Genomic DNA, 20,533 nt, shown 5'->3' with positions numbered 1-20,533 from the left:
GAAGAACAGCTTCCATGAGACGATCCAAATGCCCTCCATTCCTGAGCCCAGAATAGCCTGTTGCCTGATGGTTATGACATGCTCCAGCAAGATGAAAGATAGGGATTCAAGGAGCACAAATAGGAAAAGAAAGCAAAAATTAGCTTTCTCCATACCTGGTAGCTGTTGCAGAGAGAGCAGGACAACAACCACCTCTTTGAAGAAAAGCAGTTATGTCCACTTTTTTTTCTCCCTCAAGAGGGGACTCCAGGAGTTTATGCAGGATGGTGCCTGTTTGGGGTGTGAGATGCAGATGTCTCACAGAGGTTAAGGCTGCTGTGAATCCCTTTTAGAGGCACCTCCATTAATCTCCATTCATGATATTCAAGCTAACTAATGTGAATTAAGCCCAAAAGCAACTAAGTGCCTAAAGACTGTTACAGAGCTGGCCCTACCATTTTTATGCCGTTACTGCTTTATCTCATACCATGTCTCGAACAGTGACCAAAGGAGATATTTTGGTGGAATATATCCTGCCTTCATCCCCCTGCCATGGTGATGGTCCATCACCCTGTGATTCACTTCTCCTTCTGTGAGCTCTCTCTGCTGTTGATCACGAGGTATTGCAGTGCTCGTGTCACCCAGCGCACTCACCAGTGGCCTTGTTTAAAAAGCAGTAGAAAGTCATAATGATTAACGTTGTGGAGATTAAAGTCCCTCTTTAGATCATGGCCTGATAGGCAGCTGCTGTCACAGTGCCTGCTTTGCAAAGGCCACCAGTGTGCCAGTGGGGTGAGTGTGGAGCTGCTGTGGTTTGTGGCAGTGTTAGCCCTCTGAAACTTTCCGTGGTGAATGGAAAGCATTGCAGGTACAGTGATGCATATCTATCTCAAATCATGTTCGGGTTAAAAACTTCCTGCAGAGCTAATGTCAGCTTAATCTTTGGGTCACTGCCACGAGCTCAGTCAGGTTAGAGATCTAAACCATTATGCAGGTACAGGGGAGGCTGGCAGCTATCAAACAGGATAATCTGCAGCATGATTTTTTTATGACTATACTCATAATGGCATGTATACGCAGCGAGTGGTTGTGATCTGGAGCAAACTTGCTGGTTTGCCTGGTTCTGGTGAAAATTTCAGTATCAACACACTATGCAAAAATAACTGGTCAGATCCAGCTGAAGTCACTTGAGTTATGTGGGGAATTAATTGGCCACATATGCCTGAGATCTCAGTTAACATAAAAGCTACAAGTTACTCCTGAATTGTTTTCATTAGAAAACCTTGGTTAAAAAGGCACTTGTTAGAATAATTCTTTCTGCTATTATTGTTGAATGTCTATTATTTTGATAATAAATTATATATATCAATTATTAAACCAGCTATGATTTAATATGATTCATGCCACTGACTTTTTAATTAACTAAGGAGTCATCATTCTCAGCAAACTGTTCCATTGCATAGGTGTGCATTTCACAATAATTGAATATAAAGGCTTATTTTTGTCCCTTTATTGATGTCAAGGGAAAACAGTGCAGTTAAGAAAATGGAATAAGCTGAAAAGATTCCTTCAGTTCCTGCAGGCTGATTAGAACAAATGACTTTCCATTGCAGTTTTTATGAATGTATAGTTTTCTGAAAGGTTTATAGTACTTCAGGGAATGGAAATTGCAGGCAATAAATAATATAGGATCACTCAAGTTATTGGGAAGTAGAAGTATGGCTTTTATCTGGAAAGGTGAGATTTACTATTCTGTATTTCACATAAATGTTTTAGAAGGAACCAGATGCAGTAATTTGTACTTTATTTTGGGCATGGAAGCAGCGTTAGACACTTGCCCAGGAGCACCACGTGCAGGAGCCGGCACGGGGAGCGCTGCTGGGGCGCCCCTTCCCTGCAGGCAGCAGGTCAGCAGCGAGCAGTGCCAGGGCTTCACGGTGCTCTGCACTGCTCTGGCTGCAGAGAGGTGACCACGCAGTCAGGGGGACTTTGCCTCTCCCGGTCAGTGAAGTCATCAGAAGTATTTTCCTACCTCAGTTTAATAAACAACACTGTTTTGTATGGAATGAGTTTGGCTAAACAGTTCCTGCAGTGTTAGAGAGCCCACCTGGAAAAGACTTGTTTAGTAAACCCCTGTTTATTTTTTTTTCTTTTTCTGTATAGAAAGCAGAAATATGGCAACAAAGGAAAAGCTTCAGTGCTTGAAAGATTTCCACAAAGACATCCTCAAACCTTCCCCCGGCAAGAGCCCGGGGACACGGCCTGAGGATGAGGCTGAGGGAAAGCCACCCCAGCGGGAGAAGTGGGCGAGCAAGATCGACTTCCTGCTGTCCGTGGCGGGGGGATTCATTGGTTTAGGCAACGTCTGGCGGTTCCCGTATCTCTGCTACAAAAATGGCGGAGGTGAGTTTTCATTCCATGCTCAGGAATGGGTCTGTCTGCCCTATGCTCACTATTTTTCAGTGCCTTCATCCAGTTTTTAAGAAACTTGTTCATACCTGTGTTTTCTGCCTCCCTCACCAGTCTTCAGGAGAAATTGTTTCATCACTGAAAAGTTTTTGTTAAAACTTTATTAGGGAAAAAAATCCAGCAGTTTCAAATGTTATGCTATTGAACCTTTCCTGGTCTTTTACTTCTTCTAGAACTGAGTCTGAGTTTTAACTAAAAGATATGCTATTAATATAGACCATTAGGATTTCAGACCAGGGGATTTCAGAATAAGAGCAGTCTGAGCCATACGAAAGTATTGTGTGCCTAACAATCTGCCATTGTTATTAGAGATATTCACTACAAAGAGGTAAGAAAATGCCCTTTCCAGCCTATACTTATTCTTTTTGCAGAAAAAAATGAGCAAAAATACCCCAGAATAAGATTATTGCATAGTGATATTAAAGTATCAAATATCTTTTTTTTTTTATGTGCCTGTTGCCACTTTTTTAATGATCTTGTGTAAGTTCTATCATTTAATCTCATTATGTACTACTGTATTTTCTCAACAGGTGCATTTCTTATACCTTATTTCATTTTCCTGTTTGGGGGAGGTCTTCCCGTGTTTTTCCTGGAGGTGGTGCTAGGACAGTATACCTCCGAAGGTGGAATTACATGCTGGGAAAAGATCTGCCCTATTTTCACTGGTTAGTACATCTTGTTGTGCTTTACTGCCTAAAGACCCCTTGGTAAACTATATGTAGTAGCACCATTCCCCTCATGTCCATTAACTCAGCTGTTTGCTCTAGTAATTAAGGGTATAATATTGGTTCCTGGAAAGGTAGAAGTCACAGAGTCTGAAGGACAAAGTGAGGTATTGATTTTGATGCTATCAGCTTGTTAACTGGCAAAACTGCCAATAACCAAGAAAGAACTTGCATATTATGCCTTTTAAGGCAATTGCACATTTTGTTTACAGGTATCAGAGAAAGCGTTGTCTTGGAAGGCTAGATGGTATTAATGAAACCATCTTTGAAGTGTTATTTTGGTCTGGAACTCAAAATCCATCTTCCATGTGAAAGTTTCTCATTGGCACCATCTGTCTGCTACTGATGCAGTCAAAACCTGGACAGCATTTTTTGGTGGGATTCAGGAGCAGGGCTTTGGTCATAACTGAGCAGGTCCTGGCAAATGTTAGTCTGATATTATCAAAGGGCCTTTGCCTGCTCAATGCTCACAGGAACAGTGTGAAGGCTGCTCTGGAAGTTAAAGAGAAGGAAAAATGAAAGGTTAGAAAAATGACAGAGGATGTCTATCTTGTGTGTAGATTGCCCTTTGCAGCTGGACAGCATAGGCAGAATCATTTGAAATAACTACACTAAACATGTGGCCCTGTTCAAATCCCATTTGGAAACAGTGGACACTTCGCTCTGGTGTGTCTCTAGCTGTGCCACTGTTGCTGTTCCAGGCATCTCTCTCCCCTGATGTCACCCCAGGCAGAAGTGGGGGTTTTCTCTGAGGCTCACCCTCCCACCTAGTACTCAAAATGCTGCTGAGGGTGATGTAATTGTGCTGCTTTAGCTTAATTTTCTTCCTCCTCCTCCCACTTTTGTGAAAACTTTTTTTTTTTTTTGAGGAGGAGGAGGAGGAAGAAGGAATGTTCCTTGTTTAGATAGCAATCTCCCAGGCATCCATAAAGAGAAAGTGTAGCTAATGTGACTAGCTGTATATGCTGAAAGAAATGCAGATGTACAGAATAAATAGCACTTGCTCTGCTTGCTGCCATCTGACATTAAAATAATCTCTGGTGATAAAGACTCCTGCTGCAACAAGGCTTTAAACTGTAAAATACGAGACAGGTATCCGAAGTGCTGGAATATCCATCAGAGTGATGTTAAAGGAAGCCTCACAGGTTCTTGTAAGAGACAGCTCTAAATTTTTAAAGGAAGTATTTTTATTTTGCTTGTGGTTCATAACTGGCAGACTGTGTAAGCAGAGTTTGATCCAGGTAACCATAAGATCCACAAATGCCATGCTTCCTTTGCACAAGTGAAATTGAGGCAGAAACCACCACTTTCACACTGATTCCTTTTTAACTCATTCAAGAAATGTCTTTTTTTTTTTTTCCCCACATAGACTGAGCCCAGCCAGTTGATCACTGAGTGGTGCAGATGCTGTCCAGTTGAGCTGCTGCCAGGAAAGTTGGCTTGGGGGACAGTGTGGCAAGAATGAGGTTGCCCACATAGGTACCTAAGAAGTGAGATGGTGTGTGCATACAGCAGTCTGGTCAGAGAGAGAGAAAGCTAGATAAGTTTTCCCATGAATCGATCTGGGAAGCTTTAGGGAACTGGAGATGAAAAATGATAATCAAATATTAAACAATCCACAGGTGGTGTTTATAACAAGTTGTTTTCTCATAAAGTTGTTGACTGATGGGTGTCTTCTTAATTAGCCAATCATGTGAAATGTGTTTATTAAATGAACAATCAGGTCCACCTGCAGTGGACCAGGGTATAAAAGAAGAGAATAAATGTGGGGCTTTTTGCCTCTAGCCTTCTGATTTGAGTCTGTGCTATCTGTTCCTAACTCATCGGTGACAATGGTGCAGCCAATAAGCAAAACCTGATGCCTCAACTTCCCTCTACTAAAACTTGAAATAGCTGAAATAGATTCCTGCAGTCCTCCCCTCAGTGTCAGCAAACCATAGCCAGAAACTCAGCCCTGAGTGCCAGAGATGGTGGCAGGCCTGTGCTTATGTGTTGTTGAGCTGACTTTCCATCAGCAGTAGGGTAGGGCAAGATACAAGCCCACAACACAGTGGGAATGGCACCAGCCCCAGGAGATCACAAGGTGCAGCAGCTGTCACATCTGCACATTTTTCTTTTCTCTCCCCTTCTTTCCAGGAATTGGTTATGCTTCCATAGTGATTGTGTCCCTTCTGAATGTGTACTACATTGTGATCCTGGCCTGGGGACTCTACTACCTGTTCCAGTCGTTCCAGAGCGTCCTGCCATGGGCACACTGCCACCAGAAGTGGAACACGCCGACCTGTGTGGAAGACACTCTCAGGAAGAACAAAACACTCTGGATATCACTGAATGCCACTAACTTCACCTCTCCTGTCACAGAGTTTTGGGAGTAAGTACCCCCTCTTCATGGTGTCTTCAGGGAGTTTTTGGTGGCATGCCAGAGGTCAGTCCTGAGATTTTATGGAAGCCCAGTGGGGAGCATTAGATAGGAAAAGAAAATTGATCTGGGTGTCAGTTTTTTGAGCAGTGTTTGCTACTGGATCTCACCTATCTTGATACAGACTGGGAAGTCTGGGAGTGGTGGAGGCAGGTGCTAGATGTGTAAGTGTATTTATCCTAGACTATACAGGGAGCTTTAAAAGCCCAGTACAGCTTCTTCTTTGGAAGAAAACTTATTTCCTTCTTGGCTGGATTCTCTGAGTGTGGCAGGAGAGCACAAACAAGTCACTGCAGATGCCCTGATAGCAGGGATTTACAGTGGAAACAGTGACAAATCATCACCTCTGTGGTTGTCTCCTCCCCAGCTGTTATCATTTGCAGTACACTTTGTGAAGTTATAACACATCTCTCTTCAGTCTGACAACAATGTAAGGTTTTGACCTCAGTAATAAATCTGACAGAGGTGGTGAACATTGTCCTGTATTCTAGGTTTCTCAGGTCATCTCTGTTACGTTTTTTTCTGCAGTCTCTGAGGAGACTGTTTTGCCAGATGCCTGAATTTCATCAGTCATAATCTTCTTATTCTCATTTCTCTGTTATTTTTCAAGTTTTAAATCATATTGCATAACGTGATCTCTGAACAGGCATGACCTTGAAACCCTGTATGTTTATATAAGTGTTAAAACATAACAGAGGAGGACACCTGTAGGGAAACTTAAATCCAAAGTATCTTCGAATAGTTTATTAATATTTTTTTTTGCTTGCTTGCTCAGATAGTCACTTATGGGTAGAATCAATTTCTGGCCCAGCTTAGCTTTTTCAGCATGTTTAAAGTGCAGTTTCATCTCTGATCAACTTGTACCTACTTCTCTATTTTTAAAAATAAGCATCAGCCAAAGCCCCAGCAGGAATCGTGTTCGTGCTGAAGATGTTTGGCATGCATTAGGTTTAGGAAAAAATAGTCTTAGGAGCTGTGCTAAAATTTGTAACAGGAGAGCCAAAATATAAAGGGGCAGATTGAATCTGGGATTGGTAGTTTGTCAAAAGGCTCTGGTGGCTGGTGTGAGAGACAGGGTGCAGGCTCTGAGAGCAGTGTTTTCACCGTGAGCTCTGTGTTTCCATGTTGATGGGCAGCTGCTTTTCCAGGTGATTTCTTCCCTTTTAAATATGGAGGAAGTTGGAAAATTATTGTTAAGTGGTACCTTTGAATATTTTGGAGGAACTGAGATGCAAGTTGCAGTAGAAGGGGAATAAGCTCTCACTCATTTGGACTCTCCCACAATGACTTCGAACTGAAGGCCTTGAATCCAAATGAGTGGCTGGTTTGGTCGTGTGTTCCAAGGTCTTCTCAAGGCCTCCCAAGGAAGCAGAGGTCCACGATGCTGCCCCTGAAACAGTTGCTCCCAAACTCCCAAAGCACTATGTTCATCATTGCTTCTGTGCAGTGATTTTGCAGACTGTCCTCTTGCACCTGGGCACCTGTGGGCTTGGCGGCTCCTGATGTGTCCATGGAATTGTCCTGCTGCTCTGGAAGCTCCTGCACTGCACAGATCTGTGGGCCAGATTGTCTCCCTGGCAGGGAGCAATGCCTGCCCCCAGGCAACATGTTCACTTCAGGAGACTGAAGATACCACAAGAGAAAGGAAAAGGGCTGGGAGCTGGGAAAGGGATTGCAAAAGAGTGAGGGCTCCAGCATGCTGGGGAACAGCAGAGCTCTCTGTGGGTCACAGCACAGCAGGTGTTTGATAAAGGGTGTTGTGGCAGGGCAGCCAAGGGTAAGGGGAATGATATCCCCATGGGAGCATGTTAGTGATGGAGCTTTTGTTAACTTCCCTCTGAGGGAAACCAAGTCAGAAGACTCCTCTGCAAGCTGAGCCAAATCCTCCTGTAGATGTAGTCAGGCTGGAGGAGCCTGAGGCTGGACAACAAATCCTTGATCCTCACACACTTTGCTGTCCTCAGTTGTGCTCTCTCTGTGCCTGTAGCAGAGTTGGAGCAAAGGTTGCTCAGTGATTAGTGCTTCTGGAGTAGCTCTCCCTGCACTTTGCAGCCACTTTAACTTGTGTCCTCAACAGCTTTAGACACTGTAAGCTGAACTCTTCCCCGGAGTCTTACTAGGGAGGAGTTTGGCTTTGTAATCCTACTAGGACAGACATACTGCCCATAATTCACTGTTTCATCATGGGCAAAACTGCCCTTAACCGAGCAAGCTGCCTCCAGGAGTCATGACACTTAGAGGACTATTAAAAATAGCTGCTGTCTCTGCATAAATAACTATTGATGTCTTAAAGTAAGAGCAGAGATCATGCAGCACTGTTGTAATAAAAGTAGCATAGCTTTCACATGGTGCAAGCACTGAATATCCCCAGACATGGTACTGTTCTTTACAATTCTGAAATTAAAAATAGTTTGCAGAACTTTCAGGTACCATGCTGCCATAGACAATACTGGCTGCCAGCCAGCCAGCTACCAACATTGAAGGGACAGGTAAATAATTAGTCTTTAACTGAAGATATCCATCTGCTTTGTGGCATAATTAATTCCAGTTTAATTCAGAGGTTTGTGAGTATTTGGTTTCTGAAACCCAATGCCATTTTTATTGTGGGACGCTTATATAGCGTCCTCATCAGTACTGCTTTGTAAAACTAGTGCAGCCCGGGTATAATTGACCACATCGACGCATTAACCTCTTCACGTTGAACTTCTCAGCCTGGCTGGATATATAGTGCAGCCTGACATTTCAGTTCATTTGAATTAATGTTTTCTGCAAATCACATGCTTGCTTGAGCAGCAATAAAAGGGGGTTAAGAAAATCAGGCTTTATATCAGGAGACTTACCTCTTGGTATCACATGCTTCAGGTCTTATTTCTGAAGATTTTATTTTGAAGTTCAGAACCTTAAAGGCTTACACACATATTAAAACATAAGGGATAAGTGTAATAGGGTAATTAGGGTTGAACAAAACCTCTGATTGTCTGGTGCTGGCCAAGTGTTTATAAATATTTGGTAATCAGCAGACTTTATTTGTCCAAATCCCAAGAAGGACCATCACATGCTAATGGCATGTAATCCTAAAGGGAGCAACACAAAAAACTAAACAAAATCTAGAGCAGCTGTCTCTGCCTTTAAGAGCAAACGTGAGAGTTTTTAAAATCATTTAATATTCTCCTTTTAATATTCTTCTGTGAAATCTCTTCAGTGTTAATTATTCTTGTCCATCCAGCATGAAAGGGTGCTTCACCTTTCCTGGTTTAAAAGGTCCTGTCTACATTCACTTGATTAATGAGCTGGAATATCCCCCAAGGATTGCATAACTCTTTTCATTTTATTTTTGTTTATGTTGTACAGCCAGTTACAGCTCCTGTTACATTTCCATATTGCACACACTAGAACATATTAGTGTTCAAGGGTCAAGAACTCCTGTTTATAACAAACTCAGCCCCGGCCTGTTGTCCCATTGATTATATATGAGTGACAGTTAATGACAGCATCAGACTATAAATCTGAATGACTAACAACTCTGTGTGTGTGGTGTGAAGGTAGCTGAGTGGGCTTGGCTGAATCTCAGTAATATGGGGGTTATGTAACAAAGTTGAAGAGTTATTAGCACAGCCCAGCTCATGCTTCTTCCTGAACTTGAATTTACAGAGTCAAAAATCCAGGTTGAGTGCTTCTGTAAAAATATGCAGGCTTAGAAGTCATAAAACAATTGTAAAGCTCCCCTAGTAATTCTGAGCATATTCCTTGAGGAAGTCAGTCTTTGTGAAATGGGATAAGCAAGAAAAGCAAGATATCTGTCTGTCAGTCGCCCACTGGGGTGCCTTCCAAAAAATCTTGAAAGAATTGCTGGGGCAAACTCTAGGAGAGATGGCCACTTGCTTTTAGTTCCACAGTAAAAAGCAAAATAGTCTTAGCTGAATGCTCCCTATAAAGCTCCCTATTCCAAAAGGCATTTGCAGTTAATTATTCACTGTTTCCCGAGAGCCAGCTCTATAGATTGCCTTTTTAATATGAACTGCCCCTTTGACTGGAAAATTGCCATTTATTTTTAAAAAAGGCATAGAAGGTTGCGGCTGAACTTTTTCATCTTATAAAAGTATTTTCTTCTTTTGTATATGCACAGCAGGTTTTTCCTTTGTTTCTTTAGGCTCAGGTGGAGCAAGGCTGCAACTTTATGCCAAATATTCATTACTGAGGGGGTTCTCAAAACTATTGAATAGCTGTGTTGATTAGGGCAGATTTACCCTGTCTGGTGCCATTAGTCCTTTTCCACAACAAAATACACACACGTTCAGAGAGAAGAAAGCATTTCTTGTGAGAACTTGGTCACACAGGTAATCCAAGTGAGTTTGGCAAACAGAAACGCAAGAACAGATGGGCAAGAGTTTGAGTCCTATTAAACTGGTCAATCTAGGGCTTTTTCCAAAAACTAATTGCTGATTTTCCATCAGTGACTTCATTCACTATTATTTCCATGGTAATAGAAAAAAAAAAAAATCCACCAACAAATTCATTAGTTCAGGGGAAAACCAAACCACCATGGTTTGGATCCCCACACAAAGCTGTGCATGCCACACACATGGGCCTGACCCAGACTGCTCTGGGCTCTGCTCTCCATGACTCGGGTGAATGAAAGTGCCTGACTTTTACAACTGTCTGAAAGTAAATTTTAACTAATAATTAATTAAAAAAAAAATGTTAGATAGCAATTTCACTTCTGTAGTCTTGGGGCAAGCTATCTCTGTGATAATTGAGGTCAAAACTTTTCTTTGACTAAAAAAACCTTACAGAGTTTACTGGGTTCATTTGCAGAGTTTTAGCTCAGTGAACAGTAAGAAACACTTTGTTCTTTTACATATTTGACAAATGAAGTGTTGAGTATGACAAGGCCTGCACAGTGTGTGAGGACAGTGTATGTTGCATGAAATTATTTGAAAAACAGTTTAAATTAAGTATTTAATGGTAAGCCATGGGAATTTTGAAAAGAATATTTCCCCTCTGGATCAGACTCTTTTAATGGTCAGATGTTGCTCCCTTAAAACACAGCTCAGGAATTACTTTTTATTTATTAACCTAAGTTAGGGAATAAAATTTCTCAAATAATCTGGTGTTAGCTAAATGAGACCCTGGTGTTGGGGGTGCTGAGGGCAGGTGGCAGCACCTGGGCAGTGTTTGTTTGGGGGGCCCCAAGGGAAGAACAGATAATGGCTCCAGCCTCCACCCTGCAAAGCTGAATGGCCTGACACTTCCCTGCACTGCTTTTCCCCTTTCCTCCTCATGGCAGCCTTGCTAATGAACTGAAAAGGAGCAGAAACATGTGGATACAGGTCAGCTGCAAGTGTCCACGATGGAGACATGGTGTGTACTACTGCCAGGCAGCTTCACTGGGCCAAGTTGGTCTTCAGTCTTCAAGAAAGCAAATACTCTTTTATCTCATATTGGGGTGGTCATAGGCTCCTAAAAAGAGCTTAAATTTTTTAAATGTTGTGCAGTATATTAATTTAAGGAGTCCCACAGACATAGGGGAGATGTAGGGTTGCAAAGCACAGCTTTGTTCACATAAGCCACTGTCTTAGCACGTGTTTTGAGAGCAGAGATCTGTCTGTCATCAGCTGCCCTGCACACCATCGTGTCTTCTTACCCATCACAACCAGAGTCTGTGTCAACTGAGCTCCTGCATCTCTCTCTTTTGTTTCCTTTCAAATATTCAGACGCAATGTGCTGAGCTTGTCCTCGGGAATTGAAGATATTGGTATTATCAAGTGGGATCTAGCACTGTGTCTCCTCCTCGTCTGGGTGATATGTTTCTTCTGCATTTGGAAAGGAGTCAAATCCACTGGGAAGGTAAGTGCACTTTTACCCATGCTAAAATCATTGCAGTTAGAGATGTCGGGAATACTAAGATGCTGTTCTGGAAGATATTCACCATTTCCTGGAAAAACCGTATTTTTCCAATGAGTAAGAGAATTCAACTGACTTTTGGGGGTCATTACCAATGTCCAAAATGCCTGTGAGTCAAGAAGCCACTACTGGAAGGGCATCAAGAAGCAGATACAAACAGAGCTTGAGCTCCACTTCAGCTCTCAGAGGATGAACATCCCACTGATGTCATGAGTGCAGAAGGTCTCAGGCTTGTGGTGGGTGCTGCTCTGCACTGTGTATCTGTGTTCTCACTCCAGTCAAGTTCATCCCAGTGCAGCAGGATGGATGCTAACAGAGCTGTGGTAGGGGTGTTGTGGAGGAACAGCATTTTTGAAATGCCGCTCGCTTACGGAAGAGCTCAGGGCTAAACTTAGGTACTTGTTCAGGAGCATTGTCACTAACAAACATCCTGCATAGCTTGTGGGTTTTGTCCCATCACATGCTCTTCAGAATCATGTTTTCCTGTAAAGGATAACAGTTGCATCACTCCTGAACATCCTGCTCCATTGCAAGTCTTGGTCAGTCACTTGGTGTGAAGCACAATACTATTCCCCCTTGCATTCAGTAGTGTTTTTATACCTGTTTTCGTAAGTTTTTGAAGCCATTGTGTTTGTGTAATTCTTAGCTTTCAAAATTGTTGCTTGACGCAGTGTTCAGATAAGTCTGACAGAGGAGGAGGGATCTCAAAATACTAAGTTTCCCCACATTTCTTCTCAGCTAGGTGGAAGGAAATTACCCCATTAGTGCCCCTCCTAAGAAAAAGGCCACAGTGTGAACTTATCTTTTATAAGTCCCCAGAGAAGTCAGGGGGAGAAATTCCAAGTGCCTCAGCTGCAGAGAGAGCATCATTTAGTAGGTTTAGCTTGTTGCACACTGCAGAATCAACCAGGAGCCAAAACTTTGTAGGAAGCCAGACCTCATGAATTCAAATGTTGACTAAACCACTTGCTTTACTGCAGTTTCTGCCTTGCTTTCTGTGATTTTTATCAATGGGCCTCATTAAAGAGCTGGTGCCTTGCCCTGGATTCCCTCCACCTTTCCCCCAAAGAGCAGCTTCCACACTTGTAAAGCACATATTGACAAAAATGTTTGTTCCTCTATTCCCTCTGACTGATGTGACTCAGTGAGGAGGTTGTACAAGTTTTGTAGTAAAGGTGGGTGCAGGAAATCTCCTACAGCAGCAGAGTGGAAGTGAACATTTCTCTAGCACCTTTGACAACCCTGGTGTCTGTTCAGAAAAGGCTCTGGTAGCAGAGAGAGGCATTCCAAGCTCCCTGTGGTATTCCCCATGAAGATAAAAGGTTGAAAACAGGTCTGTTAAAATCAGATATCTAAAAATCTGTGTTCTCTGCAAATCCAGCAAAATGGTCTCATGTCTAAAGCAGGGTGGTTGGTAGGAATTCACTCACTGCTCTCTGCGGCGTCGGAGCTCGTGCGGGTGTGCAGCCAAAGACCAACAAAACCCCTGGAAAGTCTCCGGTTGACTCCATTGACTCCATTAACTTTGGGGTCAAACAAAAGTAAACTGTAAACTCTAATGGAGGACTTGAATTATTTGAAAAGTTGAGTTTACTTTAGTAGAGGGTTGTTTATAGCACTTCCCTGCTTTCCAGCGTGTTAATGGCTCTTTGGAGAGCAGGGTGGGGGGAAGATGTAGCTTTAAAATCTTTTAGTTAAACCTTTGGACAGATGAATATGAAATCATGATGAAAAATATTAGTTATGCTTAAGTTTTAGATAATGTGCTTGATCTTAAAAATTCCTGCAACATTGTGAGAGAATCTCTACCTGCAGTACAAAGACCTCTCTGTGGGGTTTTGTTCATTCAGTTCCTGCAAATACGTCAAGGTTTTTTTTTTTTCCCTTTGAGAAGAAAACTTTGATTTTTTCATAGTCCGGGCTTATTTTAAAAAATAAGAAGGTGCAGAAATCCTCCTTTTATCCTGGTTTTGGTGAAACTAGACTAATGTGCAATACATGTTATTTGTGGAAAATATACAGAAAACTCAAAGAGATAATTAGAAAGGGCATTATGAAAAAATTTCCTTTCCTTCTATGAAATCAACCCGCTCTGTGAATTATTATAGCAATGTAGGCTTTGAGTTCTCATTATTCTCAGAGGACACACTTATGAAGAAAAATGGAGCATCCTGTGAGCTTTGCAGTAGTTAAGCAAATTCTGGAAAACTAAAACACATTTTAACTCATGGCAGCAAACTGTAATTACCTGGGGGAATCATCTGACTCCAAGAAAAATGCCCTTTCTTGGACAGTAGTGACTGTAGCACAGCAGTTATATAAAAAATGAGGGAAAGCACTGATGAGCAAAGAAAGCAAAATGTTAGAGGTCAAAAAGTGTGGGTCTAAAGATAGAACTGTCCAAATGCAAGCTCAATTAACCCTCGTGCTGGAGATGAAAGCAAAGGGCTCTTTCATCAAATGAATGAGGAGATAACAAGAAGAGAAGAAGTAGGCTGTTATTCAAAGAGAGTGGGAATAGAGGTTAAAGATAATGAAGACATATTTTCAGACTGGATGAATAGAGCCTTAGTTTCCAATAATGATGTTGCTGAATAGGCAGCAAGGGTAAGAATGAAGTTATAGGACTGGAAATTACCACTGTTGTGGCTGATGCCAACCTGAAGGGCTTGATGTGTTCAAGGAGATCGGGAGGGAGACACAGGAGCAAGGACAAAATTACCTTCACCTCTGAACACAGTTCCTGGGGAGGTTGACTGTAGCAGTGGGGCTGCACAGCAAGGTCAGAGGTAGCAGCAGAACTTGTGAAACAGTTTGCTGTTTGGAAGTTGTAAAGTTCCAATAAAGAATGAAGTAATAATGTTTCAGGGGCTCTCAGTGAGTAAACCTTTTCACTTCCCTGGCAGAGGTGCACTTGTCATGTGAGGAGGACAAACACAAAGGCAAAATTTGAACAAAGTCATGAATTGTATAAAATCATGTCTGAGTGATGTGACCATTGACTGGAGGGATTCATGCATTGCCTTCAGGCCCAAGGCAATTGGGTGTTAAAGACCATTAAACTAAAAGTAGACACAGAAACTCAGGTTGGACCCTTATTAGGTATGAGGGGTCTTTGAATTCCCATTGTTAGACCTCTCTTGGTTCTGGAGCTTTGGCTGCCACAGAGTAAACATGCCTTTTTTTCTTATTTCCAGGTAGTGTACATCACTGCCACATTCCCATTCATCATGCTCCTTGTTCTACTCATCCGTGGCGTGACCCTGCCTGGAGCTGCAGAAGGCATCAAGTTTTATCTTTACCCTGATATCTCACGGTTAGCTGACCCACAGGTACAGAACCAGGAGTGGGGAGCAGGATGATTTCCTGTGCAAAGGGGGATGGTGGAGGGTGATGGTACTGATGTAATGGCAATCAATTTTTTTTCCACAGTCTTTAGAGGTCCAAATATAGCATGAACTTTAATGCTGGGTTATATTTTGCAGAGCTCTGCTTGAGAAGGTCACTGTTAAATGTGTTAATGCATCTTTCCATGTGTATGTTTGTGTGTGTATGCGTGTGTATTTTTTTGTGTCAAAGGACTCTGAGGCTGTAGACTCTGTCCTGTTACAATCTCAGCTTTCTTGTTGGTAAGGTAAGGGAGATGCATTTTTTTAATGAGGATAGTCTTTAGTTTCAAAGGAGAGACACGTGAGCTTCACAGATGGAGCAACAAACGACGACTGTGAGTACCAGTGTCACTTATCTCCCACTGCTCAATAGGAGGAGATTGGGAGAGAAGTGAATGAAATTACAGGAGAATGAAAAGCTATGCAAAGGTGGAGAAAATGCTTTCTGAGGCACAGGAACTACTGTTTGATTAGCCCTGGCTAGCGGGAGCCAGGCTTACTCTTTTTGTATAGGTAGAAATTCTGTCTGTGGTCACAGAGTGCAAGTATGGGACACTTGAGTAAATCAGCATTGTTTCAGTGTTCATGTGAGAAATGAAAAAAATACAATACTCCCCCATGAAAAAAAGAAAAGAAAACAAGGAATCTTTGAAAATAATAAAATGTTTGTCACAGTGATAGGAAATAACATAACATCTGTCTTTGCTATTTCTTTCTAATGAGTATTAGGTTAAAATAAAACTCCAATGGTCACTAAAGGACTGAAGTAGAAAAACGGTAATTGAAAGAAATATCATGAAAATTTGGTTCATTGTCTAGTCTTGTCCTCTTTTACAAGACGCTCTTTTCACATGAGACATTATATTTTGTGATTTAATCTTCTTTTATGGGACCCTATCATTTTTATGATCTACTGTTAGCCCTAACCAGAGTGTCAGCAGATAATGTAGAAGAGGTTCATGTGAGCTGGCTGGCAAAATCATCACTCTGAGGAGACCATAGTTTCCTCAGTCTTCCCAGCAAGGTGCTAGGAAGTGATGGTGGGAGGGAGGAGGTAATGGTCCTCAGTCTACATTCGCACTTACTCAAACTCCTTGGTGGTTTCCACTGGTGTTAGCAGACTTCAATTTGCAGAAAGAAGAGAACAGATGGGATTCAGAGGATGTGTTTTGATAGCTTGCTATGTATTTACTAGCCAAGCAGTTCATAGTGTACAGTTATTTCACTCTGTATGTGTTTTTTTAAATGTAATCAGGACAAAGAATCATGAGACCAAGATCAGATATGTATCTTATAAAGTGCATTGTATTTTGCTTGTTTTCCCCCCACCCCTATGGCTTTTTATCTTGCATTTGAACAGGTACAAAAACAACCAGAAAGCTAGAAAAATAAACAGACCAAAGTGATACACAAACCTGTTTCTCAAGCTTTTCACATCTTCAGTTTAAGGAATCTGTCGGCTGACTCTAACTGAAATGAGTTGCAAGAGAAATGAGCAATGTTATAAATACTTCTGCATTTCCTATTGCGCTGAAACACATTTATTGCTGCGCCAACAGGAAGGATCAGCTGAATGACTAAGAAACTACAAATACTGAACATCTCTGGGGAGGGGAAACAGGAACTATTGTAGAGATTATGTTCTTCTGGGTTCTGATGCTAACAATTCTCTTTTCCTTGTGAAAGCCAAATTTGCAAATGCATTGTTCTCTTTCCCTGTCTCCCTGGTCCTTTAGCTTTCACCCTCAATGGAAACAATTATTTTGTTGATTTTGCTTAGTTTGAATTGTGTGTGTGTGTTGATTATTGCAATGCAACAATGCTGGTAAATAACAGTATTTCTATCTTTCCCTTTAGGTCTGGATAGATGCAGGGACACAAATCTTCTTCTCATATGCAATCTGCTTAGGAGCAATGACTTCCCTGGGGAGCTACAACAAGTACAAATACAACTGCTATAGGCAAGTTTCCATCCAAGGGGGTTTAGTGTTTTAGCTAAATGATGTAAATAAAGTAGGGACAATGGGTTAATTTTTTTTTAATTAACTTGCTCCATGACATATGTGTGACTTAGGGACTGTTTGCTGCTGGGATGCCTGAACAGTGGTACCAGTTTTGTGTCTGGCTTCGCAATTTTTTCCGTCCTGGGCTTCATGGCACAAGAGCAAGGGGTGAACATTGCTGATGTGGCAGAGTCAGGTACGATGGTGTTGGTGGCAGTGGTGGTGGGCACTGCCGCCCAGCGTGTGAGCAGAGTTCTGCAGACTCAATCAGCTAACATCTTAGTAATAAAACAGAACAAGATTTCCCATAATTGCCAGAAAAAATAAGCACGTTGTTGATTTGGGCTTTAATCTAGAGTAGTGAGGGTTAGCTGGGGTTCTACTGTTTGATTGACAGGGCAGCAAACACATTTCCTGGAGTATGCTAATCCATTTGAGTTCAGATTAGAGCTAAGATAACTACACCATTATCCAGCGTCCAGAATGTTATTGATTCAAGAATTTATTCCATCATTTTCAGACTACCTTTATTTTCATTCAAATGCAAATTGACGGTGTTTATGTATTTTTATAGCTTAGTGTTGCTTGCTCACGGCACTAGAATAGGATTAGTACCTTGGCCTTTTGAAGGGACACACAGACACATACATTCCCAAATCTCACTTGAAAGGCAAGAGAAGTTGGAGAACTCCAGGGTTTTGTGGACCATTTCACCCACAGGAACTCTAGGTGTTGTAATCCTGCACTTGTTCTCTGTAGCGTCAGTGTGAGGTTGACAGAGCTGTCAAAGTCCATTTTGAACCCTGATGTACACTTAGATTCCTCCCTTATTTCAGAAGTGTCCTTCCCATTAACATTCACCTATGCACATGCAGAGGTAGAAGCTCAATCCTCATAGCTTGTGACTGTATCTCAAGCAAAACAGATGACATTTTTCCTCTATGCATTTCTAATCCATGAGGGCAGGTGTAACCATGTGTTTTCATATAGAACAGACAGATTAGTTGGGAATTACCATGGAAAAATAATGAATCAGGCCTTGGCAGCCATGAGGCTTAAAGCTAATCAGATTCTAATAATAGCAATGTCACCTGAGTGCACATTTGATATTTCTTTCTAATTTTTTGAGCACTTTTAATTCACCTGCATAGAATTGGAAAGCTTTCCTCTGCAAACATACTGTTAAAATGAAAAAGTGAATATATCTTCTAATCACATGGCTCTGGGAGTTAAGTCTTTAAGAAAAATGTCTCACTTCACAAGGGCTAATGAAAAACTAATGACATTGATGGCACCGCTGGATTCTTGGGTGGCTGCAATTGGCATAGCTCTTGAAAGTGCAATTAGTAACAATCTTGGCCATAAAGCTTATTTTGATTGGAGGTTGATTGCTTTGTTTGGAAACAGGAAGCAAGGGAATAATCCTATTGAATGAATCATAAATAGCCCTATTTTTTATTTATATGTAGGTGGATCAATTCCAAGAGTAGTATTTTTAAATATTTGTACATTAGGTTTTTATCTGGTCAATATTTGTTCTAATTTTTATTATATCTCTGATAGAAGCAGCTACATTCCTGTCACCTGACATTTCTAAAATTAAACAATTCTATAGTAACACTGGATTGTTAAGTAATCTTTAAACACAAATTAACTCGCTTAGTGTTTAAATACTTTTTCTAACACCTCAAAAAGCATTTTTTTAAAGGAGGGTTTAATAGCACATTATAGGGACAGCAGGGGCACAGGCTAGCATCTGAACTTGGCTTTTGATTTTTTTTGCATATCTTGTTGTCTACTCTTTTATTTAAATCCATGTCACTGATGGCCAGAGATTGCAACTGTCTCACCATGCAGTGGGTGCCCATCACTGCTGGTCTTTGGCAAAGTCCTAGGGGACGTTTTTACGTGACAGCAAACACTACTGAAATTGTCCAAAAGTACCCAAACCACTTCCCATGTGTTTTCTTGCTGCTTTTCTCAGAGAGATAAGTGCAGAGCCACTGAAGACATTTGGTCCCCCTGGGATGAGTGTCCCAGGACCTGCATGGGGCTCTGGGAGAAGTTTTCCTTGCTTTTTCTTAGCACAGGAGGATTCAGCAGGTGCTTGAGCCTCTGTTTTCTGGCCTTGCCCTTTTTGGTTTCTTTTGATGCAAGGTCAGGAAAAAGCAAGCAGAGGTGCTGCCACTTGGCTGCAGCACTTGGCAGAAGATGTTGTTCGCAGGGCTGAGACCCCATCTCCACCCAGCGAGTTAAATTCCTCCTGCCCTATCCATGACACCATTTTTTTGCTTTCCTGAAAGCCACAGGAACATGAACAAATTTGCTGACAGCAGAATCTCACGGTCACATATTTTCCCAGTGCCAAATTCAGTGTTGGTGCCATGTGCCTGGGACACCCTTGTCAGCTAGGGCTGGCTCCTGCTGAAAGCACTGGTCACTGCTGGCATTCACTGGCAGGTTTACTCAACAGTTAACTCATACTTCTGACTCCTGAATGAAAGCAGATTTTAAACAAAACAGCTTCTTTTTCCTTTCAGAAATTCTTTTAAAGATAGAGAGGAAAGCAGTGGGGGCTCAACAGAACCATAGTGAGTCCTGTCTAATCCGTGTGGCCTCTGTTTGGCTGGAAAAAATACTTTACCACCCATGCAATTTGTAGCACTGTTACACCAGCACAAGAGTTGCTTTTTTTTTTTTTTTTTAATTCCATTTGCAAACAAATTCATATTAAGCTTGTCTGACAATAGTGCCTTGGGTTTCCTGGTGCCTGCCTGGTCTCTGCCTCTGCAGCTCTCCAGCCATGCCACAGCACCCCATGGCAATCGGCCAGTGTGTGGGCTGGGATCGTAGCAGTGCTCCCTGGCTTTTAATAGCAGCCACAAGTGCTTCACTTTTGCAAAACACTCTGCAAAACAACAGGGTTTCAAATTAAATACAAATTTTAGATTATTTATGTTTCGGTTGAGAGATTGCCAGGAACATTTTCTTTCACATGGACTTTTTCTATTTCAACACTTAGTTTCAAAGGAAAAGCAAAATTAGCTCAGGGCTTAGGGCACTTGGTGTTAGTTGGTATCACAGTGCAAGAACAGTTTCACTGGCCAAAGCATAAAAATTGCAGCAAATTTTGAGGAGAGCGGTTTTACATCTGTCTCATCAATTGCACAGATCAGCTGCAAATGCCATCTGTTAGCAGCTCTCCCTCAGAGAGGATCTACTGTATCCACTGAATTAAGGGGGAAAAAAAGCAAACCTCCCCAAAATTTGAGACATTCACCAATTTTTTGGTATCTTCTGTTGTATAAAATCTTAGTTGTGTTTCATTAAAATAAAATTAGTTGTTTGATTGTTGGCTAGTTTGTATTTATTTATGTTCAAATATTTTCAGTGACTGAAAGTTTTCTTTAGTTTGAAAAAAAAAAGTCATCTCATTTTACGTGTTTCTCTTGCTTTTTTTTCTCTCTTGTTGGAAAGGAAAAGTGGGAGGTAGGAAGAGCAGTGTTAGAGATTTTTCTGTACAAATCAGAGATACGATTTTTTTTTTTTTTGTCCCACATTGCAGTATCTTTTAAAAAATCCTTTTCCCATTGAAAAATTACATGAATCCACTTGAAAACTGGCACTTTGAAGGCTCCTCAAAGT

At 41.6% G+C, this 20,533-nt stretch overlaps 1 protein-coding gene across 4 annotated transcripts in view; it reads left to right on the top strand.

Annotated features, from left to right (window-relative positions):
- SLC6A6 (solute carrier family 6 member 6) overlaps positions 1 to 20,533 on the top strand; it is a 54,850-nt gene that overhangs the window by 21,742 nt on the left and 12,575 nt on the right. For all 4 annotated transcript variants that reach the window (XM_053953499.1, XM_053953498.1, XM_053953497.1 and 1 more), the window contains 7 exons: positions 2,143 to 2,382; positions 2,979 to 3,113; positions 5,310 to 5,544; positions 11,307 to 11,439; positions 14,694 to 14,828; positions 16,743 to 16,846; positions 16,960 to 17,084. In XM_053953499.1, the coding sequence (XP_053809474.1) occupies positions 2,154 to 2,382; positions 2,979 to 3,113; positions 5,310 to 5,544; positions 11,307 to 11,439; positions 14,694 to 14,828; positions 16,743 to 16,846; positions 16,960 to 17,084 (1,096 nt within the window). In that variant the 5' untranslated portion in view covers positions 2,143 to 2,153. The remainder of the gene's footprint in view (positions 1 to 2,142; positions 2,383 to 2,978; positions 3,114 to 5,309; positions 5,545 to 11,306; positions 11,440 to 14,693; positions 14,829 to 16,742; positions 16,847 to 16,959; positions 17,085 to 20,533) is intronic.

Source organism: Vidua chalybeata, chromosome 12, assembly GCF_026979565.1.
Source record: "Vidua chalybeata isolate OUT-0048 chromosome 12, bVidCha1 merged haplotype, whole genome shotgun sequence".
Taxonomy (NCBI): Eukaryota; Metazoa; Chordata; class Aves; order Passeriformes; family Viduidae; genus Vidua; species Vidua chalybeata.
Note: the sequence above shows the minus strand (reverse complement) of the source record. Positions and strands in the feature narration are given on the sequence as shown.